The following is a 27,201-nucleotide window of genomic DNA, read 5'->3' as shown; positions in this document are numbered from 1 at the left end:
CCACTGCTCAGAGTGCAAGTTTTCTGTAATATTTCTGGAAAATTTATGAGTTTTCAATTTGTTCTGTTTTTCTGCTCTTTATGCTTATGTTTTGGACATATTCCATTAGATTAACTATTGGTAAAGCATAAACATCTACCTTGGTATTAAGCTCCTACGGAGAATATTAAGAAGTTTCCAGTAGACCCATAGGAAAAAAATCTGCTTCAGTGTGGACCAGTACAATCTCAACTGCCACGAGTGCATACATAAACACCCTCCCCCTCCCAAACACACAGATGAGAATGAACTTCAAGCAGCAGCCTGAGAAAAAAAACAAACTGATATGACCAATCATTAATTCAAAATAAGGATAGCTTTCAGTATTAGCACAGCTTCTAACGTGATACGTTCCCAGGTGTTTTATCATTTGTCAAGTTTTCCAGATCTTCTCATTCAAACATATATCTGATACCATTAATGTGTTACAGCATTTTTTAATTCTTTTTAGAAGTGCAGCATATGTACATTTTCTATTTTTTTTTATACCACACATATCTCATTCTAAACTTAGAGGTTTCCATAGTTGTCATTAAAAAGCACGTAGACAAAATATTTTATGGTATCTATAATAAATGCAAAGAAATCAATACAAACAAAACTTGGCTTAGCAAACTGTACATACATAAATATGTTCTTTGTTTTTCAACTTGACATTCAACATTTTCCTCATAAAACCTTTTATGATCTTATTACATCCTTTTTTTTTTAAACCTTAAAAAAGTGCTTCTCAGATTTACACCTTGTGCATCCAAAGCAAAAGTTAGAACGCCATGCCCGAAACAGAAACCACAGGGAATAATACATTGCCATACAAGATCTTTTAAAATCGTATGTTACAAATGCTCTAAAATTTCTTTAGCATTGGTTATTTTGTAAACTGTAGATACTGAGAGGTTATTTAACAAAGACTGGCTAATGGCTCATTCAGAGCAGCACACAGAAACAGATCTACAGTATCAAGTTCTTGGCTATGCATAGTACAGGGCAATGACCTGGATATAAAGTGGCTAAAAGAATGCTGGACAGAAGGACATTTCCCTCACACACATCACTCCTCCTTAGTACCCAGGATGCGAGTATTGAAACAACGCTACTCAGGTCATATGTTGTGCAGTCTGATACTGATGTACTGATGTGTTACTAGCTGAGTGCCAGCAGAGAATGATATGGACACAGCGGTGGCTGCAGCAGGTAGGTTAAGCTGCCACACACTGAATGCTGTGACCCTTCAAAATCATCCTGCCTCCCACCTAGCACTCCAGCAAGGTCACCCACTGTCTCATGGGTCTCCTTCATACTGGAGGTGGACCATTCATATATTTTAGCATGGGGTGGAAAGAGCGGGCAAAGTTGTTGGCCATAGTACAGCTGTAGTCCTCCTCGGTCATTGGCACCAGGCAAGTCAGCCCGATCAGGAGCAGCAAGAGGAGCTGAAGTGGCAAAGCAGCTCTGAGGACTCTGAGGAAGAAGGACGGGTGCCGCCACGCCGGCCCAGCCTCAGAAGGGGAGGAACCTGAGCCATCTCTTGTGGACCTGAGAAAAGAGGATGGACAGGTGAACACACTAAAACATTACTGCAGCAGAGGTTACCTTCAGGCACTCTGCCTTCCCTGAAGGCTGGTTTACAATTCGTATAGGCTTTGATTGAGAACTGCAGAGGTAATTTCACTGAACATGCTATTCCCCAACTCTAGTAAGAGACCCTGTATTTCTAGACTGGGTAGGAAAACACCAAATTATCACAATAGAATGGGCTTTGTGACCCCATAGCCCCTTCGTCAATTCCAGGGAAGGCTCTCCACTTAAAGCACTGTGCTCTAGAGAAGGGGAAAATAAAAGGCGGGCCATACCTGCCACGTGTTCAATGCACATTGTCTAAAAAGGAAGCCTCCTTGTTTAAAACGGCAGTAGCATTTGGTTTGCAGAAGTTTCTACGCTCATTTCTGTATACAGTATCCGCAAGGGTATAATGCCTTAAGATTCAGTTACATCAATCTTCAATTAATTAATACATCAATATGCAGGCAATGGAGACTCATTTTCTACAAAGGCCATTGTATTTTGAATCTTGCACTGAATTAGCAGTTAAAATCCATTTGCTGGACTGACTTGACACCATCACCTTCTGAGTGACTTTCTCCCTTGTGTCTATGGATCTGACTTGAAATGGCACAATATCTATCACACGTCTATGGGAGAGGTGAGACTCAACGCAAACATTTCTAAATGGATACTTCAAATTAAGTATAAAAATCCATTTTTAATGAAAAGACACAGATTTTACATTTTCCTTTTTGACTAAAACTGTCAGAGCTCTAATATATGGACAACAGGTTTTAAGGTAAGCGGATGACTGAAGAGAGTGATTATGCAAATTAAAATCTGATGGTCTCAGTGTGCTAATTAAATGGTATGGGAAAGTATTGTATTCTAGCACTAGCCAAAGATGGAAGAACTTAGAGCCTTCAAATAATTTGCTTCAAGAACTCCTCCATTAAGACATTAGGTCTCAACTTGAAGGTACGAGAGATCAGATCTGTTGGCTGAGGTCAAATGCTCACCAGTAAAGCAAGTAGAGGACGATGGTTCCTTAGTTTCTCCTTACCTTCCCCCTTGCCCTTTTGATCCTCTCTCCCAGATAAATCTGAATCTGGGTGAGAAAGCACACAAAAACCAAAATATCATCTTCAAAACTATGCCAGGCTTAGCAAGGGTCCCCTTCCCACATCTTCAGAAAAGAATTCTTTCTATGCTTGAGATTATATTTGTTGCCTTGTTCATATGTGTGTATCATCCCACTATGAAGACTTGAAGAAAGCCGGACAGATTTGGTAAAGTTTAGACGACCAACAGATATATATACACTCAGGCATGCTAAATTATTAACTTGACCTAAATATCCCAGCAAGGAGTGATGATCAAAACATCAGATCGCATGGTTCTTGAATCCACGTTATTGCAGCCCGGATGGAAAGCTGCTTATCACATAATGTAAGATCACATACTATAAAGAACATATTGAAAGGATATGTCACATTTAACAGCATCAGAGCATTCCATATTGAAGTTCAACTAGATCAGGACTTCTACTGTTTGAGAATGCCAAGACAGAAAGTTAATGGACTGAGGTAGGAACAAAGGGAACAAGTAGTGCTTAATTACCTTCCAAGCATTTGATTGCCCAGCGTACCTATTTACAAGGCTCTCATTGTATAAATGTCATTAATCCCAATCTAAAAAGGCCACATTTCTGCAGTTGGTAACTGCTGTTTGATAATGACCAAAGTCTGAATTTTCTTCATTGACTCAGAGTTACTCTGGAGCAACGCTGGGTGTCAGAAGAGGAGTTTCCAAAAAGCAGAATCAAAAGGGAGCAGACAAAGTTAGCATTTAATTTTTCTTTTCTTTTCCTATGGCTTTAGTAGCACAATCCAGCACTTTTTGCTTTGTGTTTTAGAAAAAAAAAAAAGAAGAAAAAAGAAGAAAAAGAGTAGTATGTGTAAGCTGCATGGCTGATCTCAACAAGGAACAAATTTTCTTTTAAAAATCAAACACTTCATGGCAAAGTTTTTCGAAACACTTCTGTAGTGAAGTAGTGTTGAAGAATAGTTTCTAACACTGCATGGAAACAATTAAACAAGCAAATAAACATTATGAAAACATCTTCGAAAGGAGGAGTTCTACAAAGTTCAAGTGCTGTACTGTCTGTATGTATTGCAGGTGTGACTGTAATCTACATAATTGGTTGAAAAATGGAATGGCTTAGCTTAGAGTGTTTAATGGACTCAGTAAGGAGAGAGAGTTGAAAATCTACATCGTTAATAAAAAAGGCTCACTATTCATAAGGGTCAGAACTCCTATTTACTCCAGCAGGAGAATGGAAAGCTGAAGTACTGTATGCCACTTAGGAGAAAAATGTAATTTCTTTTTCTTGATCTTGCATCTTCAGCGGTGTCTCTTCTGACTGCTCCACCATTTGTCACGCTGGCCTCTGTTTGAGGAGGGAAGGAAGTGAGGCCATCTGCTACTCACTCCATACAGAATTCCTACTAACTAGATAAAAGGAGGAGGCACAGCTGCAGACCCAGCCAACAGTAAGCTTCTTTATGTCAAGAAGTCTTATAAAATAACCTAAGAAGTGCAAGCAATAGTTACCCTCACTTTGGGAGTTTATAATGTCAGTGAAACTGGAACTCTTTCCTAAGCATTTCAAGAGCGGACAAGCTAATTTACCTGGCTACAGACTGGATGGGCAAAGTGAACTTTAATTTCAGCTCAGGCAAGTACCTTCTTTTAAAGATGATTGATTTTTTTTTTCCAAGGAAAATATGATTGAAGTAATCTATCTGTATTGCAGTAAACATGAACGATTATAACAGAAGAATTTATCATTCAAGCAAAGCTGATGGGAATAAATAAATTGAGTTCAATGGGGAAGTGACTAATGGAACGCAGACAACAGGCTTACATTCAAAGAGGCACTGCTGGGCTAGTATGATCTTATTACTGGAGCTAATCAAGGATGAGTCTTGATTTAATATCTTTATGAAAAGACTATGGCACAAAATATAGGAACAGCAAATTTTGTCTGTATGATGACAGAGGTTGGAAGTCTTTTCAAATACAAAGTAGGATTGGCTTCCTGCACAGAAAAAAGTGGGCGAATCCAATAAGTTTAAGAAGTAGTTCAAGGAGTTTAAGATTATAGTACGTAAGGTAGCAATGAAAACTTCTGCTATAAATTTGAAAGTTCACACTCTGAAGATAATGAAGAGAATCTAGAGCTGTTTGACACAGGATAACCATAAACCATAATGTCGCTTGTGAATAGCTGTGAAAAGGGACCAAAGAAATTTTAAGATATATTTCAGTTCAAGATTTCCAGAAGCGAAAAGGGGTTGGTTTAATGATGTTCTGTAAGGCTCTAGTCAGATCTCACCTACAGAAGTTTTTATCATTTTGGTTAATATACTTTTGAAAGATGAATTCAAACTTACACAAGCTTAAAGAGCAAAAAAAAAAAAAAAAAGGAAGTATTTCTCCTATGAAGGAAACAAAATGCTGAGCTTGCAAATATAAAAAACCTAAGAGATACTAAAACTACACTCTATAAAATAGTGCGGAACAGACAGAAAGAAGGGTGAAGAGTTGTTAAAGTAAAGGAAGGGATAATATTGGTGCAAAATAAAATTACTACATCTAACCATGGATATATTCAAGGTGGAAATTATTGTACTTCCAGACAATCAAAGAAATTAAATTTCATAACAACCTTCTAATAGAATTTTTGTTCCCACTGATTCTAATTTTTGTTTTAAGATAGAGGTTGCCAGAGTTACAAAGGAGAAGGTAGGATGCTCTGCCCACAAGAGCAGGCAATGACTCGTCTTGGTGGCCTAAGAGACTCCCTAGGAACGACCTTGTTTGGTGGCATTCTGACTTCAATTCTCTCCCTAGCTCATAGCATGGCATCACCACAACCTCAGATTTGGCTTACCCTGGAAAGAAGACGAATATGCCCATTTCAAAGGCAGTTAAATATGAAGTTAAGTGAGAGTGCAGGAGATAACTGGGAGAAGAACTATAGCAAGCCAAGCTCAAACTTCATGTTTGAGCTACTGTGTGGCAATGACTGTCATTTTGTGGCCAAAGGCATTGAGAGTCCTGTGGCCTGGTCTGCTGCAGTAACAGCTGGTGACCTTTAAAGATCCACTAGTCAATTGAGGAGGCTTGGGGAGAGCAGGAAATGAAGGCTGGCACTGTGGCACCCAGACTTGAATAGAGCTGCTCAAGAGCTACCATGTAAACACCCCTGAGCAAACTGAACCACTATTTTAATCTTTTTAACATTTTAATCACTTAAAAAAAATCCACAGGCACAGATCCAGGTGTGTATTTATGACAGCTCTATTAAACTGATGAAGAAAGAGGAGCTGTTTCTTGGATTTGCTTTTCCCACTTAGCACACGATTACTAATACCTCTTGAACGAGCCTTCAGTTAAATTCACTATGTAATGTCTAGTTTAAGCTTGTACCTTGCTTAGCATCACACTGTATGCTTATCTTTTCGCTGTGATAATGGGGAAGGCAAAATGATATACCACTTGTTATACACAAAACATGGCCCTTCTAATTTTTAAATGAACTTTCCTACACAACCTCCTATGTGATAAACCTTTTAAAATTGACTTTAGTTCTGCTGTATACTAAACTCTAACAGGGTTTGCTGATCCAGTGCAAGATCAAAACACAAAGTACTCTGATCAGAGGCATGTCAAAATATTAAAGAACACAGTGACAGCTTGTACCACTTTATCAGTTAAAACCACATTATACATCAACCACAACCTGTCTGGCTTGCGCATTTGATTAAGTTTCCTATTCAGCAGTGACTCATTCGTATTCCATGCTTGTCTGAATGACAAATTGAACATTGTGTTGTATTGCTACAAGATGTGTTAATAAACAGTGCTGGAAAGACTTGATCTGAAAGGTGCCGCACCAAAGCAGCTGCTGGAACAGAGGTTGATCTCAAAGCTGCAAAGCACTGCTAGCTGCTCTTGAGCCAGCTGCTCGCACCTACGACTAGAAACCTTCTCAAAAGGTTGGCAGAAGTGGTCTGACTATAGAGGAAAGCGGAAAAGTGCACACAATATGTTTCTTGAGTACAATGTTGCTAGTGCAAGCATGCTGATCTGCTGAAGACATCCTCCATGCCTCCTAGCTGTTAATGGCCACAGAGTAAAGCCCCACTCCTCCCTTTTCCCGCTCCCTATAAGAAATAAAATGCCAAGCTTCATAGCAGACTGCAGTTGTAAAAGTTAACTCTCTTTCTCCATCAGACATAAAGATGGAGTGTACATATCACCTACTTTCTATGTATTTTCCTTATGTTAAAAATAAATCTCTAAAAAATAAGGCAGCTTCTTAGTGCCAGGGCAAGCAGTGAATGATACTTTACCTGTTCTCTTTGCTGTGCTATGTGGTTTTGCAACTATGCCATCTTACTCACAGTCACTAATTACACATACAGAGCAAACTACTTCTTTTTTTTTTTGAGAAGTGTTTATGTAAATATCTACACAGTAAGTAGTTTCATTCTTTATTTCATTTATATTTGAGAATAATCTTGCCTTGATTTCGGTCATTAAAAAAAATAATATTAAGGTATTTTTTGTCTGCTTGGTTATTGCCCAATCACTATATTAAATCTAGTGTTGCTCTCTTTCCAACATCAAATCTTTCACTTTAACAGGAGTTATTTTAAAAATGAATTAGTTTGTTTTCAGTATATAAAGACTATATGAGATTTAGGAGTTAACAATATGAATAAATATATTTTTGTCATACTTTCTAATTATTGTAGGAGTTGCTATGCACAAGATACTGAAATAGCAAAAGACTTCCTCTTTATACGTATCGACCTGCTCATTTAGCTTTTTTCTTTTTTTTTAACTTTATCACTCTAGACGCTAGTGAACTGATCAGTGAAAGAGTGAAGGTACACACATCACACTGAAAACAACAAAGAATGCACAAGCACTGTTAGCTGCAGTGATGATAGGTTGCTGGAGACAAGGTGGAAAGCAAGAAGCTGTAGCTGCAAGCCTGCTCTCTACTGGTCAGACAGAGATGGATGGGGCAGTGCTGCTCCCAGAGCAATATATGGATGCAAGCACCTGGCAAGAATCATGGCAATGTTAGCACATTATATTGCAGTCGTCTTAGGAGGGGAGATAAACTGACCCCAAGCCTCAAAACTCTCAAATTATGACTCTTAATTTTGAGTCTTAAGTACTGAAAACCCACAAACTGAACAAAACACTTCAGGGGAAAAAGAAAAAAAAAAAAGAAAAGCAAGAAAAGGATGTTAGTATGTCTCATCCAGATCTGTGGGTTTTGTGACTTCTAGAATATGGTATTGGCCTATCACCTGCCTTAATTTAATATCTAGAAGTGAAGAGGATGATAAAAAGTCTTTGCCATGAACCTACTGGCATTTCTGTTAAATTATGCCAAAATAAAATGATCATTAAATATCATGAGTGTAAACACACACTCACCCTGATCAGGCACATGAAAAACAAATGTTGACTACATGGCATTCCTCGGAAGCAAAAGCTGTAGGTGTTAAAGGATTAGCCAGTATTTCTATTTAACAAAGAATTTGAAGTAATTGAGAGTCCCTTTTACCAAACTATTACCAAAAGGGCAGTTTTCACTTGTTTAAGTCCTGGCCACCTGACAGAGTTGGTGCGGACGGAAAGGAATCACGGCCAATTTCCATCATCCTCTTGGGGTTCTAGAACAGAGTGCGGAAACCAGGAGAATAAGGTACCTGCTATGTGGACTGCTGACAGAGGGTCCAGGCTGTGAGAGACTACATTTGCCCCGTGGCTGTTTGCAATGAACAGGGGGTAAAGAAAGAAGAATGTTCAGTCCAGGCAAATAAAGACAAGCTACTGATGAAACTAAATTAAAAGTGCAGCAAAGGAAACATAAAAAAAAAAAAAAATCAAATGAAGTGACCAATACCCATGAACCAAGGAAACTGGCTTTTCTTTGTGCCTAGCTGAGTATGGAAATGATTGGAATGTACACAGTGAACTCAAAAATAACAGTTTAGTCATTATGTTTATAAACTAGTAACTCTGGATTTAAAAAAAGTCACTAGAAACTTAGCTCTAATAATTTGTAATACAAAATAGAAAAAAATTACTGAGTTGAAGATGAGCAAATATAGATATTTTGAAATCCAAATGCAGCAAAATCAGTATTATCGAGAAAAAAAGGTCCAAGGGCTTCCTCTGATGAGTCTGGCCTCTTCTCCCCCCCTATCTCCCCCACAGTTTTGAAGGCCAAATAACTGTAGGTGCATTCATGCACTCACAACTATTTGCTGGAATATTTAACACAGTTAGATGATTATAATTCTGATTGTATTTTTGGTATTAGTATTTATTTATTTAATAATAATTCTGAAATTTTAAACACCACCACTTCAGTCTCCAAAATTGTGGGTGAAAAAACCCAAAAGTTTGAAATCCAGACCCCAAGGAATCATACAACTTAGCTATATATTATAGACAAAAATGAAAAAAAAGTAGTCACATACATAAACATAAACAAATTAGAAATAGACAAATGCCTATTAAAATGTTAAGATGAAACCTCTTATAATTCTACATACTCTTTTAGACAAAGATTTTACGGTAAAATGTGGCTCCATTTCTTGTAATGGTCAGGCATCCTTCAGTTACATCTGTGATATCAGAACTTTTACTAGTTATTTAAGCTTCAATTTAAAAGATAAAAGCATTGACCTCTGAAATACAATGTTAAGGTTTATATTCTTTCTCCTTTTGAAAAGCCAGTATTCCTTTACATTCTCAAACTAGCATCTAAAAGGAAACTAGTGAATGTAAAAAAAATAATAATAAAAAATTAATTTTGAGAGTCCTAAAATTTATCAAGACAGAACTCAAAAGCTTTACAAAAAGTGCAAATGGAAAAAGAAAACAATAAACCAAAACCAACCTGATTGTTCTAAGAACAAAGCAAAAAAGCAAAGTAATCAACCAATAGAATTGCAGAAAGAGACAAAATAATTGCAGTTCCATTTAGGGCTCAGAGTATGGAAGTGTTAAGTACTAGGCATGTATTGCTATATTTCTTGAATTTTGTGCCAGCGATGTAAATAGACAACTCCAGAGTTGCCATCACAGCCATTAACTAGGTCCTGCATGCTAGCTGTTTTGAATAATGTTTTATGCCCTTCAGCTCTACTTAGCCATTCATCCAAAGTCTCAATAAGACCATCTGCAGCCTTCCTCAGAAATGACAAAAAAACCTTATTGAGATTCTCGATGAAGCAGCCCTGAAGAGAAGGCCAAACAAAAATGGAGGACTGATTATACCAGACAAGACCAGACTTTGGGGTGCTGCCATCACTAGAGCAAAATACAAGAGACACGACATGCCATACCATGATAAACCAACCACACTGACAGCCCTGGTTTTAGATAGTATTTACCAATTTTGATTTCATGCAGGATGGGATATGCAGCAGGGTTGGGGAAAGCAGCTGTGTTTTGTTCTTGGTTTATGCCATTTCCTTTCCTATCAAGTGAGGGGGGGGGGGCCTTCAAGCTGGCTAGAGCTACTGTAGACATCTAGAGCTCCCACTCAGGAGGTGGCAGAAAGCATATGACATGAAATTACCGTTCTCTGTCTGCTTGGAGTGCTTCTTCCAGATACAGGACTCCCTGAGCCCGATGTGTCTAATTCATCGGCAGAGGACCATGACGACAATTCCTAAAGTTCGGAAGGAAGGGAGCTCAGAAATACAGCAACTAGCTGTTCAGCTAAGCAAGCTAAATAAAGCCCCTGAGTGAAATCCCAGCAGAGTTATTTCCAAAGCAAACAAAATAAAGCAGCTAGAATTTGGTAACAAAATTTGTAAGACTAAGGCACTACATGTTTTCTCTGTTACCCCTGACGGAAAAGAAAAGCAAACAGGTTGTTAAAACTGAATTGCTTTAGGTGATGCGTTTTCCACCAAAGTCAACACAGGGGAAAAAACAGTTGCTCCTTATTGGCCTTTAAGTACAAGAAGAGGTTGGTGCCACCAAGATTTTACTTAAACAGGCAGAAATTCACTAGTAGTAGTGAAGAGCTGAGTTCTCATGCCTTATACATGCTAATCCAAGATTTTAAAAAAAGTTAACTAAATGAGAACCTTGAAATCTTTACCTTTTACCTGCCACTGTTGGTAAATATGTATGCATGACTCCCTCTCAAATACCCTGAGATACAAGATAACTTGAAAAAATTTGGAGTACAGCTCAAAGCTCAGAAGGCACTATGAGAGGTCTGTTAGACTACTACAGAATTTATTTTATGTTTTTATTTTTTTCTTCAACAGTGAGCATTATCTTCCTTTGCAGTGACAACTGACACACTATAATTTTCAATACTGCAACTAGAATAATTATCTTATATTTTGCTAGTTGACTGAATCAGTAATGGCAGGATAAACAAATCAAGATGTTCAACACTTACTGCTATACCAAATAGCAAAAAATTACTGGATTAAAAAAGTCCACCATGTCACAAAACAGAGGTTTACATTATGAAGTGTAAGATTACTTTATGATATTCAAGATTACATGTTTATCGTCTTGATAGGTATTGCAAACAGCAGAAACAATGCAGCCAACAGCACTGATCAGAGAAAGACAGTCAAAACAGTTGGAAACGTGTGCCCAACAAGCAGCAAGGAATAAAAAGATGTGACTTACCAGCTGACTACTTGAAATGTCTAGAATTTTCTCTAGTTCTTTCATATGACGTGTGACCTCTTTCAAGAGGAGCTTCAGTCTATTGCCGATGACATGTACCTTTTCTTTGGCCTCAAGGCAGTCCTTGCCTTCAGCATTGACTAGCAATTGGCAGGACATATCTTGCAGTGATGCCACCTTCAGCTGAGACTCCAGCAGTTCACATCTGATTTGCTGTTGCCAAGGCAAGCACCAGATTTTTTTAATTGAAGTAAAAAAAAAAACCAACAACGGGGCAGGGGGGAGCAAGAACTCACAAAACTGGACATTTGAAATCAAGGAAATGGAAAGAAAAGAGAAGCAATAAAAATTTATAATCCTGAGAGGCTGCAATCAGAACTGCTAATTTTTCACTTAAAATAATGGCTTGTACTTCATTCTATGACTGTTTAATATTCCTAATATTTGCAGCAAATCCCCATCGAGGACAGACCTTCCAAAATACCAAACACAATAAAATGAGAGGAAGACAGACAGCAGCCTAGAGGTTGCCTGAGATTTTAAATCACGAGTTACGCTACTAATAAAAGCGAGTAGTGCTCCTGACCAAAGTAAAGTTAGCTTCTGACACCGGTCCCACAGTTGTGTGTTGCATTCAATGTACATTGTTAACCCTCAAGAGAAAGATAAATCTTATTAGGTGTTTCTTCTGATGACATGTTTTGGGAGAGAAAAGGGTGATTATAACCCTACCATTAGAAGTCTGTGATGACCCTGCAGCGTTTCCGAGTCCAGGTTTGGATTGATGGGCACAATCTCATTTTTTCTTCTGTCAATATTCTCTAACCAAAGCAGCAAACCATGGCTCATTTCATGGAAATCCTGCAAGTGATGACCGATGATTTTAATAGTGTAGCAAAAAATTCCAGTCAAATTCAAGTTTTTAGTTTATCCTATGATAGGTCCTACATAACTTACAAGGAAATGTAGAATAGCATATTAGACTACCCCAGAGCTGACAAATTTAGATAATCTTGGGCTGGAAATACATGCCTCGGGTAGTGCAGGTGTATCTTTTAGAAAACACACGCTAAAGTTCTATTTTGGCTTGCAAGGGCAAGTTTGAGACTGGATAATGAGCATACCAGATAACAATATGGTTTAGATTTTTGATATGTGGGATGCTGAAAATTTTAAATAAGCAAAATACAGACCTGGCACTGCATTAATGCATCCTGCAATGAGCCGCGCCACTCTTCCATCATGCTGCACACGTGGTCCCAGCGCACGTTCATCTGAGACAGGCGCTCTTGAAGCTTCTTGCTCTCTTCGCTGTCAGACTGAGTGAACTCTGAGCTGCACAGATTGATGGATAAGATGATCGCTTTGCGGTTATCGATTGCTTTCTGCAGCTCCTTGGTGATAAGACAAAGTGGAACAGGGGAAGAAAGGATGGGGATTGGTAAAATATGTGACTTTCAGAAGAATCAAGTAGAGAAGGCACCACAAGAACACAATGATTTGCCATCAGCAACTGCAGAATGGTACCTTACTGTAACAGTCTCTTTGCTCTGGATGAGATTTCTGTGCTCACTCTGCGACTCCTCAAATGTTCACTCTTTAAAATCGCTTAAAATTTTACTGTGAGCATAAACTAGAACAAGCCAGTTAAACTTGTAAAATCTTAAAAGCCTGAGGTCATAGCTGAATTTTAAAGATCTGGCTCACGTTTCAGATATTTTAAAGACAGAGCAGGCCCAGCAAAATTTAGAGAGATGCAGGACAATTGGACTTCAGCTCACAATAAAACTTTTGTCCTCACTTCTCAGTTTTCCTGATAAACATAAAAACCAACACGTTTTCAAGTGGAAACTGCTGTCAACAGTATTTTAAAATTAAAGCTTTTACTGAGAGAAAAGAAAACATACAAAGAGTATAAACAACTTACTCCAATTTATAGAAGTGGGACATGTATAAAAACTCTAATTTGTTTACATTGGAAGCCACAAAAGAAACCCCACCTCTTTTGGTTTGGAGGGCACTAATGGGATTTCCAAGAGTGGGTGAGATAAGAACAGGATTCTTATGAAATGCCCCCTTTTCCACCTACTTTACAGCATTTACTTCAAAGCCCCATGTCACAGTGACCTTTGTAGTACTTATGGCAGCTATATTTGGATTCCAGTGAAGATCAGCATTAATATGCTTTAGATGGATCACTGCCGGAAACAGTCTTTACTATCTGTCCACCTCATTCCTAACATGAAGCACAGTGCATTTTGACATTGGCTCCCACATTTTTGTGCCCAAGCTTGTAAGATGCTAATGAGTGAATGGGAAGCCATGGACCATCATAGTTGCAGATCTTTATAGCTGTAAAATGTCCAGGAGAGATCACATCCTGGTGCATCTGAGATGACAGAAGAAGAAACTGGAATGTTGCAAAGTGACACCAAATTTTTCCTGTGTTTTACTAGTGACACCAGTGGGCAGGCTACAACCCCTTTGGGCACAAACTTGTTCCTCCTCACTAAGTAAAATGTCCTAGTGAGTCATTTCTTTTAAAGTAGCTATTTTGTTACTAGTTTGACTAGAAGAGATTTGATTTAACTTGGATTTTTTTTTTTTTTTTTTTATCCTTTCATCAGCTTAGTTGACATCAGGAATTATCTGTACATTCTGGAATTATAGAATTGCCATAGAATTACTATTTCAAGAATTCCTTTGGATTATATAATAAATGCCAGTGGTACATATTTCTGCCAAACGCTGATTCATAAAATCACTTTCCCAGTTACTTCAGTTGTGAGGAGCAGCCTGCTATGCACAGAATGGAACAAACCAGCTGCAACTATTGGCAACCTCTTCAACATACCTGTTGTACTCAGGTCTGTTTACAAGGTAACTCACAGAAAAGAGAAATGAAACTCACTTTCAGTTTTTTAATCCTGAGCTCAATAGTTTGTATGTCGGTGCTGAGATCAAGATGTCGCAGCTTCTCCAGCTCCTCTTCAGTTTCTCCCAACCAAGCCCAAATGCTATTAAGGTCAGAGTTAAACTGCTGCCATTGCTGAAGGTTCTGCTTCATTCTCAGCTCCTTGCTTAGAGCTTGAGCCTGGATTAATTCCCATCGGTCAATTACACCTGGAATGATAAACACCAAATTCAACAAAAGCAAAAAGACATTAGCCACACACACAATTGCATCAGTTGAATTCTGTCCAGGACACAAAAATGCTCCATAAAAACAAAAAACCCTAACTCATTAAACACCACACTAAAATCTAAGTTAGATTGAAGAGTGTCATGTTGGAAAGAAAGGACGAAGAATCTGGATGATTCCAGGCAGCAGACAATTTTACCACTTTCTAATGCCAGACTTCTATGAACAGAACTAAGACGATACTTGCAGGTCTTTAAACCTGTTATGTTGGTATAAAGACATCATAAACTAGAACAAATGCAAACCAGTCAAGGAATCTGAATATGTCTAACTAGCCATATATTTATGATAATTTTCATTAGTATTTGTACCTATCACAATTTAATACCCACACCTCACTATATTTGCCTAAGTCACTGCTGATGTCTTGTATAAATGCCCGCACTAAAAAGAAATAAATTAGGGGCCATTTCTTCTTGTTATGTTGAAATGCTATGGCAGAAAGACAGCTTGTATCATTCCATCAACTTAAAAAAACAAACAAGAAAACCCCAAAATAAAACACATTGTACGGGTAGCATATCTTGCCAGGCTAAGAATGGAGAGATTGCCTTTATAGTCTCTGGAACAAATCCATATTTTTACAATGCAATACCTGCTATTCTACAGCTGATACTTAACATTACTCAGGTGAACACTTCTATCAAGGAGAACATAGATTTCTGTACTGTAGACAGATAGTATTAGAAGTGAAAGCTAGTATTAGAAGAAATGAATGCTGACTTATATGTTTTGTACAGCAATATATGCAAACTTTTTTCATCAGAAAGCATTCAACAAAAATGCATTGCATCCATAGGGATTTTCCAAAAGGCTTAGGACTATGTCTCATGATATGAAGGGGTTCTTAAAATGCACTTGTATGCCTAATCTCTTTATAAGTCATATACAAGAAATAATTACTATTCCTTACTATTCCTATTAAGAGATGTTAAATAGAACATGGTAACAGACACAGTCACATAAATATACATATATCAGTAAATAATACCAAGTGTTCAGAAAAAACTTTGCATGTTTGCTACTTTTCATAATTGCTTTCCATCAAAGAACTAAATGTTACTTACCAGCTGTTTGTGTTTCAGTACTGCTCAGGTTAATAAGTCCAGAAAATTTTTCTTCTTCCTCCTTCAGTTTATATCCAAGCCTTTTTACTGAGTCTATGCTTCCACTGCACTCACCTAGTAGCTTCATCTGTGTTAACAAACAAAAAATCCCATCTCAATATTCACTGTACAGGACTAACTGGATGGAAAATGCAAATTACAATGCAACTTCCAAAATCTTCCAATAGTAGATTTTTATCTTCACACTTAGACCTATTACTTTAGCAATCTGTCCTGATATTATCAAAGAAATACATATGGAGACAATAAAGGCTTCAAGCATAAGTTCAGACTAAATAGAAATAACTCAGTGCTGCTGTGCCAAATCGTGCTGGATGACTTTAGGTGCCATCTGTTCTAATATTAAGACATTATGGCAGAGACACTAGAAGATGTGATAAAGAAAATAAACATAAGTGTGGAAATATTACTATGCATCCAAGCAGCCAATCTTTCAATTCTGCCAGTAATAAAAATATCTGAATTATGTAGAAAGAGATTTTTCTTCCAGAAAACCTCTCTGAGAAAGCTTTTTAATCACGGATCCCATATATGCAACCTTAATTTTAAACAAGGATATCATCATTAGATGGATAAAAACACCTGTGAGAAAGTACTTTTGGACATCTGCAAAAATGTAATAGGAAATTAAATTCCTCAGAGTCACGTTCCTGTAACCTTATGCTGCTGTAAACACACTAATAACAAAGAACAATAGCAAGTGGTTAAAGGTATCAACCATATAAGTGAGTAAGTCTGAGAAGCAGTAACGTCTAAATGTTTTGTTGAAACAGCTATGTTTCTTTCAATAGCATATCTAAACTTGGAGTGCTTATTTGACTCGTGCTCCAAAATACACGCACATATCCTTTGTAACTGGAATCCAGCTCTGGTCCCGTAGGTGTTTTGCTGCGGATGATGTTTTCTGTTTGCTGAATTTGGAAACGACTGGTGTCTAAGGCCTTGTCCAGCTGTCGGATATGTGCTTCCAGGGTACCAGGTTCTCCTGCACCAAAACCAAAACAAGTGACTGTCACCCAAGTTTTTCCAAAGTTTTTTTATCTTTTGCCCAGGCTGAATAAACATCAGGAATACTATTTAGGTTAGACAGTAGAGGAGAAATGTGACTGCAGCAGTATGAGTGGTACAATGTCAAAGCGAACTGATAACTAGTTACATTAGAGGGTGTTAGCAACCTTCAGAGGACAGATGACTATACCAATGAACGTGCTTGCCATAAGCGTACTAGCAGAGAGTCCACAGTTTAAAGCAGGCTTGCAAAATATTCTGAAGCGACTTTTTCCCATCAGAGAATTCCTCACCTCTCTGAAGGGGAACATTCTTGGCAAAGCATGCTCTAACATTACTCATTTTTGAGAATGTCTTGCTCCCTTTCACTAACGCTCTCAAATAAAACTTTGTATCCCAAACTCCCGATATAAATCCGTGTTAAAATTTGATTTCTCCCCATTTCTCCTTGCATTACTTCTCTCCACTAAAAATGGTGAAATTTTGATCTACATGAAAGGATCTTCTTTGTATACAATTTTTAAGATTAAAAGCAGTACAAATGCTAGGCAATACTCTTGTAATTATATTCTCAAGGTCCATAGATGACCGGACGTTGTGAAGGCCCACAGAAAGAGGTCCATGACTGATTTAGGCAACCGCACTAAGCAGCAAAATTTATAGTATTTTTCCAATTAGGCATTTGACAAAAATTATGTTAACATATCTGCAAGATGGTATTATTCATCCAAGTCATTTGGAACTCATACCAACATTTCTGAAGCAGGACTAACTTTTATTTTCCTCATAGAGGACAGCTGAATTCTGTGATAGAATTTAGCTACAGCCAATTCTAATTTGAAGCAGGCTGCAGCCTAGAGGACCACATGAGATATCTCTTATCCATATTCTATCACTGTGCCGATTTCCATCTGTTTACAAAGACAGTTTGAATTTATCCATAAAGACACCATTAATAACACACATAGAGAAGGGGAGCCTTCTGTTCACCTAATTACAGAAAATATAGTCTCTTGAATGGTTCATCTTTTTTCATACGAACCACCACCTCACCCCAAAGGTACAGAACAAAGTGCTCAATATTGCTTTTCCCTCACTACTTTCAAAACTTTTGTAGGTCAGAAAACTACACACATTTTTGTATATGTACTGCTATTATTTATATTCTTAATCAATCATAATATTATTTCTCTACTTTGGGCAAAAGATAAAAACGGACAGTGAACCTGAGGTCTGTGCCACAGATGCTGAGATTTTAAATGTTTGCCATCTCAAATTTGCAATGAAGTCAGTATTTCAAAAGAGGAAAACGGTGAAATTATGACAGAAACTATTTGTAAATGCATTTAATCCCTCCAAGAGAGTCATCTAACAAATGAAACAGTAGGTTTAATCTTGCGTAAAAATGCAACTTGAAAAAGAATTCATCTTCTAATATAAAAGACTAAGATAAAGACATCGGAATACAATACCTCATCTTGGTATTGTTATCATATGAAAAAACACTAACTAAAAGTTTTTACCTAAGTATTAATCCAATCTGTGTCTGTGTTAAAAAAAATAAGTGCAAAGCCAAACAATTAGGTTTGCTCTATATCTTTCCTTCTGCCTTAATTTTTTAGAATCCACTCTTCTCTTAGAGACATAACCAAGTATTAAGTCCTGTTGAGGAACTCTGAAGAATGAAGACCAATCAGAGGAATTACTGATCAGTTTAGTCTAGATAGCCAAGGTGGGAGGGTCAATATCATCGTTTCATCCATGCACCTAATAATACCTTTAAGCGCAGTAGTAAAGCAGGATACTTCTACATTGACATGCCGATGCTGCCACATTAGAAATATTTATCTTGTAAGTTGTGGAAAGTATAGCAGATGCTAAGAGAAGACAAAGAAGTTATGCTTGCGCACCGTGGTATTTGCATCTGGCTATTCTTAGTCTTTTTTGATGCCTACCAGAGATATTTTTGAGTGCGTTTTCTGTGAGTGTTACATAGGCCTCAAGAGTTTCAGGGATCTCTACATCTGAAAAAATAAAAGCACAGTCTAAATTGACAGCTCAGCAATGGCTGTCTCCTTACAGCAGGAGTCCTTCTCCTGGGATGGAATAGATCAACAGTCCCAATAGCAAACATCCTTTCTGGAGAAGGTAAAAGGATGAAGACTGAAACACAGGCAGCCTGCAATAAAGTCTCTTAACATCCAGGCAAACCTGACTCTTTTCAGAGCAATGACCTGGAAAACAAAAGACAGCCACAAGATCACAGTATAATATACCAGTATGTCTTCCCCTAAAACTGGCTGCATTTGGGCACTTTCACTCATTAGGATTTATTACACAAAGCACACACACTTCAAAAGGATTTTCAGCTTCACTGGAGGGCAAGACCCAAGATCCCACCTCAAACTAAACACTCAATTGCTGGAGTCTTGCCTGAGTAGAGACTGAGTTAAGATTTACTTAAGCGCTTGATGATTTTGTCTGCAGATCTCTCCCCCAGCATTTCTTCATCAGTTTGTTCTGCACTTCTTCCCATATCCAGTATAGCTTCTTCTAGTCAGAATAACTTATGACGCATTGCTGTTACGGATGACATATCCCATCTGGCAGGCCAAAGGCAAAAGAGAGACAGCCAATTCCTTGTCATATCATACACGCCTTTGCGATTTTCTAAGGCTGTAGTCATCCAGGAATCTCCAGCACTGTGTCAAAGGCCAGAAGGCCACTGGGATCACTTAGGGAAAGCTATTTAAAAATCTTCAGGGGCTATTTAAAATACTTTTCCATGAGCATCTTTGCCAAGCAATCACACATGTAACATTTGCTTCTTTTTACACGGAGAGAACAGGACACAAAATTTGCCGCCATACCTGCTATACCAGCTGCCCCTCTCAGGTAGAAGTCCTTCTCTTGTCCTCCATCTTCCTCCTCAGAGTGCAGGGCTCGTGAAACAGCTGTCTCCAGGTCTCTGCTAAGGTCGTAGTCATGATCCCACTCCAGGGGAATGGAGTCCACGCTCGCAGGGGTATCTCGCCCTGATCGCTCACTTCTCACCGGCTGGGAGAGAGGCAGCGAAAGGTTGGAAGAGGGGTGCGGGGAGAGAACGCTGTCCGCAGATTTGTCATGCCAGTGTATGTCAGAGAGATCTCCTGATTCATCCAGATCCACCTCTCTGTCAGAGAGGTCGTGTTCGTCATCTGTCAGCTAGAAGCATAATGCACACAGAATCAATTAATGAAATGTGCAGAAGCACTGCATGGTCAGCCTGGGTCAGTGAAATAAAGTAGCATTAGGCAATAGTCACACTGATGGTGTTTCCATTTTGCATTCTTTTGCACTTCTCCTTCATTATTTTAAGGTGCACTAAAAACCCAAAGCAACAAGAAAGTTCGTAATGCCAGTTCATTTTAACTACTAAAGGCACAAAGTCTCACATCAAGCAAATGTCTCCAGACTTTTTAATCATACCACTGCAATGCAGACATCAAGTTAAAGAAAACTCTGGAAGCGAGTCATAAGGAGCATAAGTGACCTTTATTGTCACCTCTGCTCTCATTATGTTCTTTCATATTTTGAAAACCATGGGTTTTGTTCCTTTAATCAGTAGGACCTGAGCTACCAAAAATCATTTTGCTCTCACTTATTCAGTTGTGTGCTTGGTTCTGGAGAGAAATTTCTGCTTCTTCTGACAGGGAGAATAATTTAATTATTGTTTTTTAAACAAAACAGAACTCAATAAGCTGCCAATGGAACTATCTGATAGAGCAAGGAGATGTTCTTATTACCAGTACCACATTCTGCCCCCATTAACAAAGTTTTATAAGTCTCCAATTTGCATGGATTTTCATGATGATTTACAAAAATTCCACATCTAGTGACTTTGCTCTCTAAACAGGACATAAATAGTAAATAATGAAGGGAGGCAGATGGTCAGGGTTGTAACAAAATTAAACCACAGGATTTTTGGAAAGTTTAGAAGTTTGTTAGTTCATTTCAACATCTTTCTCTCTCCTCATTCTCACACTTGTAAATTGGCAACAAACCGAAAAAACATGTATGTACATAAGTATACACACGGGAAGGCGGATGAGTTTCTTGTGATAGCGTTCCACACGTCCAAAGACCTCTTGACAGTAACGACGCAGCTCATCCAGTTCTTCTTCAATGACAGCTGCATCTATGGGCTCACTTTTCTCGATGAGTTGCTCACCTTGCACAATTATCTGCTCAATTTTGTTGTTGTTCAGTGAAATTTCTTGCTGGAAAGCCTGCATAAAAGAAAAACCCATGGTTTATCAATGAAATCAACACTGCAACAACCTAAGTTATTAAGCATGCAAGTCCTAGAGTTTTTCAGCAAGAATGGTGTGGGTAACAAACAGTGATCGTTCCAAATATTCTGACATGAGCAAAAATGAGCAATTAAATTTAGCATTCCACAGCCTTTCTAGCCAAAACCAGTGATACTTCATGGTTTACCATCTCATTCTTGATTTGTTGTGTTTGGAAAGAAAGCTCTTCTCTAAACAAGCCATGCCCATGACCAAATGTCTAGAACGAAACACAGATGCTAAAGCTAACACACTGGAATGTTGGATAACATGACATTTGATATTTTTCTCTACAGATAATGATTTTTCTGATGCAGTAAAGGTTGACAAATTTAATAATTCTTGGGTGTCCGCAATAATGGAGACCTGACATAATCAGGTAATTATTATTACCTGATAATTTTTATCAACATTTCCTCTTTTGATTGGGAATGGAGATTAACGCCCTTGTTTTTTAAAAAAGTTTTTCACAGTGCAAAGATCTTCCACTCTGGCAGAAAAGTACGTATTAAAACCTGACATAGCCCATAACTTATGAGGCTGAAGTCCCAGCCTACAAGTAAGGGACTGTATCAGGCTGCATTTTTGCATAATTTTTCTTAAGTTCTTTTCCCATCATAAATGTTTTTTATCTCTTCTCTCATCCCTCCTCATGTTTCCATTCAATCATTCTTTACCTTGAGTTGCTTTATCTTTGCTTGGACATCACATTCCGAGAAATGCTCAATGTTGGTCAACTGCAGGTCCATCTCTGTTAGCCATACCAGGATGCTGTCGCGTGCTGTCTCAAACTCCTCACGCTGGCCAATAAAATGCTGGGGGTGGAAAATGAAGTGGCACGAAATGAACAAACAACTCAAAAAAAAAAAACCAGCAATAGTGGTTCTCCTAAGAAACATCTTTCATGCCCTTCAAACTTAACCTAAACTCAGCACACATTCCTTTCAATTCCTACATGCTTTCTAAGGTTCCCTTTTCAGAAACATCATCTTCAGCTGCAATTAGTTGACTTACGAAAGTTATCTTCTGTGGAGGAGGCAGTGTTTGAAGTCACCAAGCATTTTCCTACAGACTTCATGCTTTGGTTACCTCACACAAAGTGAACTGATAAGCTCCCTTTCTCTTCCAAAGGTAGAAATCCCCTCAAAAACACTGTGCAAATGCGTTAAACAGGAAGCTTCTTATATTCATAAGTATAGCAAGGAAACCAAAGGACTTAAAAATGAAAAAATACTTTTAGCCTGCGCAGGATGGAGGTAACTCGCTTTTGTAAGTTGTCCCATCTCTGGTTCCCCTCGTGGACCATCTGCTTAAGGCTGCAGTCAGAGTCAGTGCGATTTTCTCTGGCCAGGCGGCGATATTGTTTATTGATCAGTTCCAGTTGAGTCAGGCTTTCATGCACTTGTCTCTGGAAGGCCTAAAGCAATATGAATATGAAAGACACCATCAGATTTTTAATTATTGAAATCAGGATATATATATAAGTTTCTTCCTTTATCTTGACCCTGCTTCTACACTCTGACCTGTGTTAGATGATAGATTTAGCTATGGATGCAGACAACTCCTGAGGACTATCCTGTTGAGAGGCTGCCTTCTGATTAAAAAAAGAAAAAAGTCTACAAAACTGACATAGTTCACTGAATCGGAAATTGCAACATGAATACCTTTTACAGCGGTAAAATCAGCACCAAAAAAAAAGTCTCCTTTCTACTCAGTCATATGCCTTTGTATTTGAGAATAGAAACATAAAAAATTACTATTAAACTTGTTTCTAAAAAACAAACAGAAATCCAAAATTTCTGTGTCTTCATTGGATTTCCTTATACATACTGAATTTGCTGAAGTGCAAACATTGAAGAGATTTCAGAAACTGTTTATTCTGACTTTTACCAAAAATAGTGAAAAATGATACTGAAGGAATCATCTTTTTGTCTTCAGTATACTGGTATACAGGTAAGTTTTGTCTTTAAATGTTCATAGAAAGAAAACTTCATGAACACCCATACCAACTTATGCCTGGGCAAGTGTCTGCACCATGCACTTTCAGTGCTCCCTTTACTGTTATAAAAGTCTCAGTCATCCAGCTGGGGAGTAGAAACAGCAGATGACTTAGCCCATGAGTTTCATGTTGTGACTAGCGATCACAAAGCAAGTTAGAGAAAGCACCTTGCAAGGAGCTGACTGAATTAATCCCTTAAAAAAAAAATTAAAAAGAGAGGAATAATTTAAAAAAAAACCCACTACTTGTTTTAATATTGTCAAAGAAACGAAAGAGCAATCTATCAAAGGAAGACCTAAAAACCTAGACTACATCAGCTCTCTTTTGAATTTGAGTAACACAACAGTGAACAGGATTTGGCTCCCATTGTAGTTCTACAAACTTGCTCTCTGATATTCCTCACAATGCAGATAAACAGACAATCTCTCGCAAAACTAGACACCATCCTTAGTACGGACTGGAAAAACATGATAAGTAATGTAATTCTGTATAGAAATTTGCATTAAAATCAGCTAACACATGAGATTTTTACTTAAAAAATATATACTCTTCATATTGTACCAGTTAAAGCTGAAAATGAAATAAGTACATTTCTGCTGTAATACCAGAGACAAAAGTAAAACAGTTGGTTTGAAAAAAGAAAAAAGATCGAAATCTGTAGAGTTCTCTCAATATAACTATTCCCATCACTAAGTGGCCATCGAATTGAGGAGGGGACAACCAACAAGGAGTAAATGGGCTTGCAACTGGAGTGAAATGCTCAGCAGAGCTGAGTTTACTTCAAATTATACAAGGTGGCAATTCTCATATCAGAGGTAAATCAAATCTGACTATATTTACTAGGATTATGAAATCTAAAAGTGTCTAGTTGTTGTTTCACCTGTTACCAAGCCTTGTCCAGCAAAAGAACAGCTGTGTATTTGTCTTCCATTTTTTTCAGCTCAGCTACACATGACTTCATCTGTTGCTTTCCTTCCTGTAACCTCTTTTAATTTCTCCATAAAGTACTGGAGAGAAAGAAGTTTGGTTTTGTACAGTGAAGCCAGTGAAAACCATCTCTGACCTCTGTGCTCAGGAACAGAAATGTTCTTGTGGGTTTTTTTTTGTTTGTTTGTTTGTTTTAAATTCAACTGCAGATATGGAAGGGAAAATAAAATTAGAAAAAAATGTCTAGTTCAGGCAGAAAACTGCTTCAGTTAGTATGTATATGTGATTGACTTTATACTGACTTCACAGTGAAGTTGCTGAGTTCCACTGAATTTGAACACCACAACTTTTTCATTTGCATCCTGCTTTTTGGTAGTTGCAGAAACTACACGCTCAGAGAAAAAAAAAAAAAAGAAAAAAAGAGAAGGAACCAAACAGGAGGCAAAGCAGGCTTCTGCAGAGGCTTCTAAACTGTTCTCTTTGCAGCTAGTTCCTGCTGACACTGTAGACAGTAAAAATTCCACAAGTCTGCAGGCAAGGGAAGGTCACCGTAAAGGCTGAGGTTCAATGAAACAGACTTTGGGCAAAGTCTGATCAGCTGTGAAAATCAGAGACAGACAAGATATTTTTGGTACTGTTTCTCATACAGAGATTCACTAAACAAGAGATTTAGATCCTGATCAGTGAATAAAGAGACAATGGAAGGAGGTCTGAGACAGGGTACTTGCGTCCAGAAAGCAAACGTTTTTATACTACGAGAACCTACCTCACCATAATGAAGAAGTCTGGCATGGTTAACAGCAAAACTTGGCCAGCACATTCAGAGATGTGAATGTCAATTATAAAACTTGAATCAGTGCTTCACAGTTTATGTTTTTGAATTAACTGTTAAACCAAAAAGTACTAACTGGTCTTACATGTTTAAAATTTGCATTTCTTCTTCACGGCACATACTGTACAGCACCTGACTGTCCACAGAATTGCCTAAACAATTTGTTATCTTTCTTCAGAATTATTTTTCTCTCTCATCTTAATATACTCCTTGCAAACATGAAATCGAGTAGAAGATTTTCACCTGTGACTAATCACACGACGTGTGGGTGTGCTTTACGCGCAGGTACACACTCCGTCGTAATTATGAGACAAGCCATCACATCGTAGTAGACACAATGGAGTTGTGTAACAAGCACTTAAACATTGACTGAAGTGACAGCTTGTCAATTTTTAAGCATGCACATAACTTTTAGGTCACGGGGGACACCATGTGGACATGTAACAATACTTGCATGTATATAAATTTCAGGCATAAGGATCTAAAATGGGGATATTGTACATTGTACAAAACAGGAAAAGAGTTCAGAGTGCTGGTTTCAGAGAATTACAGAAAGAAGAGTGTCGCAGCTGGAAGGCCTCAGGCGGCTCCAAGCAGACCAATGTTCTAATGCAAAGGCTTTAGGCTCTACTCTAAGGAAGGCCCACACTCCTCCAAGGCTCAGGAGGAAATGCCTCACTCTTAGGAGTAAACGCCCTGCCTTAAATAGTCAGGAGTCACATGATTTGCTAGATGGGTCAAGGCTATTGGTCACTTGACCATCCATCTCCCAGAGTGATTGGCTGAATGCTACAGCACCTGTTTCAAGGTAACTTTCCCAGTGTAACGAGCTACAGGTGTTTCTTAGTTAGCCTGCATAGGGAAAGAACTTTCACAGGATGCTGCAGCAGCCAAAAGGTTTCTCCACAATTCCCCCTTTTTGTTTTAAGATTAGTTTAAATCAAGCAGGGAGATTTTTCAGCAATACCATGGGAGATACATCTAGCAAACCAGTCATACATTTAGTTATTAATTCTAACATTCTGACTCCGACGGAGACTTGAAATTTAGTCTCTACTCGTGGAAGGAACAGGTTGATGGCCGATGTCATTATTTCCATTAGAAGGGTCATTTAATGGATGATCTCCATTCTGGCCATCGTTCGAATGTTGCCTGTTGAACCTCCTCTAGTGCCCGTCGTGCTTCAGGAGTCAATTTTCGAGGTGAATTCAACTCAGGGTCCCCCTTTAAAATATTGAAGAGCGGCGCAAGTTGCGCCGTGGTTAGCCCTAGATAGGGACATAACCAATTGATGACGCCCAACAGTTTCTGAGCGTCATTCAAGGTCTTAATAGAACTCGAGAATTGCACCTCTTGGTGTTGTATAGTTTGGTCCAAAATTTTGACTCCTAAATATCTCCAAGGAGGATGCTGTTGAACTTTCTCCGGAGCCACTTGCAATCCATAAGAATGCAGAGCAGTGAGTAGCCGAGGCTGTATCTTCAGCAGCTCGTCCTGGGTGGATGCTGCTACCAGGATATCATCCATGTAATGGTAGCAGTATGCTTCAGGGAACTGCTTACGGATTCCGGACAAAGCTTGAGCAACGTACCATTGACAGATAGTCGGGCTGTTCTTCATGCCCTGAGGTAGGACCTTCCATTGATATCTCTTTGCAGGTTCAGCGTTGTTAACCGCAGGTACAGTAAAGGCAAATTTTGGTTTGTCATTAGGATGTAAGGGGATCGTGAAAAAACAGTCCTTCAAATCAATGATCAAGATTTCCCACCCTGCTGGAATCATGGTGGGTGAGGGCATACCAGGCTGCAATGCCCCCATGCTTTCCATTACTGCATTGATTTTTCGGAGATCTTGTAGCAATCTCCATTTTCCTGATTTCTTCTTAATTACGAAGACAGGCGTATTCCAGGGACTGGTAGAAGGTTCAAGGTGTCCCTGTTGTAATTGTTCCTTAACTAGTTGATGAAGGGCGACTAATTTTTCTTTTGGTAGGGGCCACTGGGGTTGCCAGATGGGTTTGTTTGCTAACCATCGCAAAGGCAACGTAGGATATTGTGCGCCCTTCAGTACAGTGGCCCCCATCAAAAATTTGTCCCAATACGTACTCCCCAGGCCACCAAGACATCCCGACCCCAGAGGTTGAGTGGAGCTGTAGTGACATAGGGCCGAATTGTAGCTGTTTGACCCTCTGCGTTCTTTACCACCACAGGTCGTTCGCTTCGATAACTCTGTGCGGTTCCTCCCAGTCCTGCAATGGCTGACCCCGCGGGGGCTAAAGGCCATGTAGGAGGCCATGCGGAGAAGGAGACGATTGTCACATCAGCCCCTGTGTCAATCAAACCTCGGAGCTGAATCCTGGACGGCTGGGCATCTGGCAATATTAAGGTGCAAGTCATCTGTGGCTTTTGGCTGGAGATATCCGCAGTCCAGTA

At 38.6% G+C, this 27,201-nt stretch overlaps 1 protein-coding gene across 5 annotated transcripts in view; it reads right to left on the bottom strand.

Moving 5' to 3' along the window:
• Nucleotides 1–513: 513 nt before the first annotated feature.
• Nucleotides 514–27,201, bottom strand: part of LOC147529247 (nesprin-1-like) — a 46,462-nt gene continuing 19,774 nt past the window's right edge. For 3 of the 5 annotated variants that reach the window (XM_086631477.1, XM_086631472.1, XM_086631474.1), the window contains 14 exons: nt 22,246–22,428; nt 21,689–21,826; nt 20,757–20,948; nt 19,551–19,884; nt 18,636–18,704; nt 16,515–16,657; nt 15,613–15,739; nt 14,255–14,466; nt 12,537–12,737; nt 12,076–12,204; nt 11,344–11,556; nt 10,265–10,357; nt 8,382–8,440; nt 514–1,575 (listed from right to left, as the gene is read on the bottom strand). In XM_086631477.1, the coding sequence (XP_086487603.1) occupies nt 1,335–1,575; nt 8,382–8,440; nt 10,265–10,357; nt 11,344–11,556; nt 12,076–12,204; nt 12,537–12,737; nt 14,255–14,466; nt 15,613–15,739; nt 16,515–16,657; nt 18,636–18,704; nt 19,551–19,884; nt 20,757–20,948; nt 21,689–21,826; nt 22,246–22,428 (2,334 nt within the window). In that variant the 3' untranslated portion in view covers nt 514–1,334. The remainder of the gene's footprint in view (nt 1,576–8,381; nt 8,441–10,264; nt 10,358–11,343; nt 11,557–12,075; nt 12,205–12,536; nt 12,738–14,254; nt 14,467–15,612; nt 15,740–16,514; nt 16,658–18,635; nt 18,705–19,550; nt 19,885–20,756; nt 20,949–21,688; nt 21,827–22,245; nt 22,429–27,201) is intronic. The other 2 variants (XM_086631473.1, XM_086631476.1) reach the window with 2 other exon arrangements.

Source organism: Tauraco erythrolophus, chromosome 2 (assembly GCF_009769465.1).
Source record: "Tauraco erythrolophus isolate bTauEry1 chromosome 2, bTauEry1.pri, whole genome shotgun sequence".
NCBI lineage: Eukaryota > Metazoa > Chordata > Aves > Musophagiformes > Musophagidae > Tauraco > Tauraco erythrolophus.
Note: the sequence above shows the minus strand (reverse complement) of the source record. Positions and strands in the feature narration are given on the sequence as shown.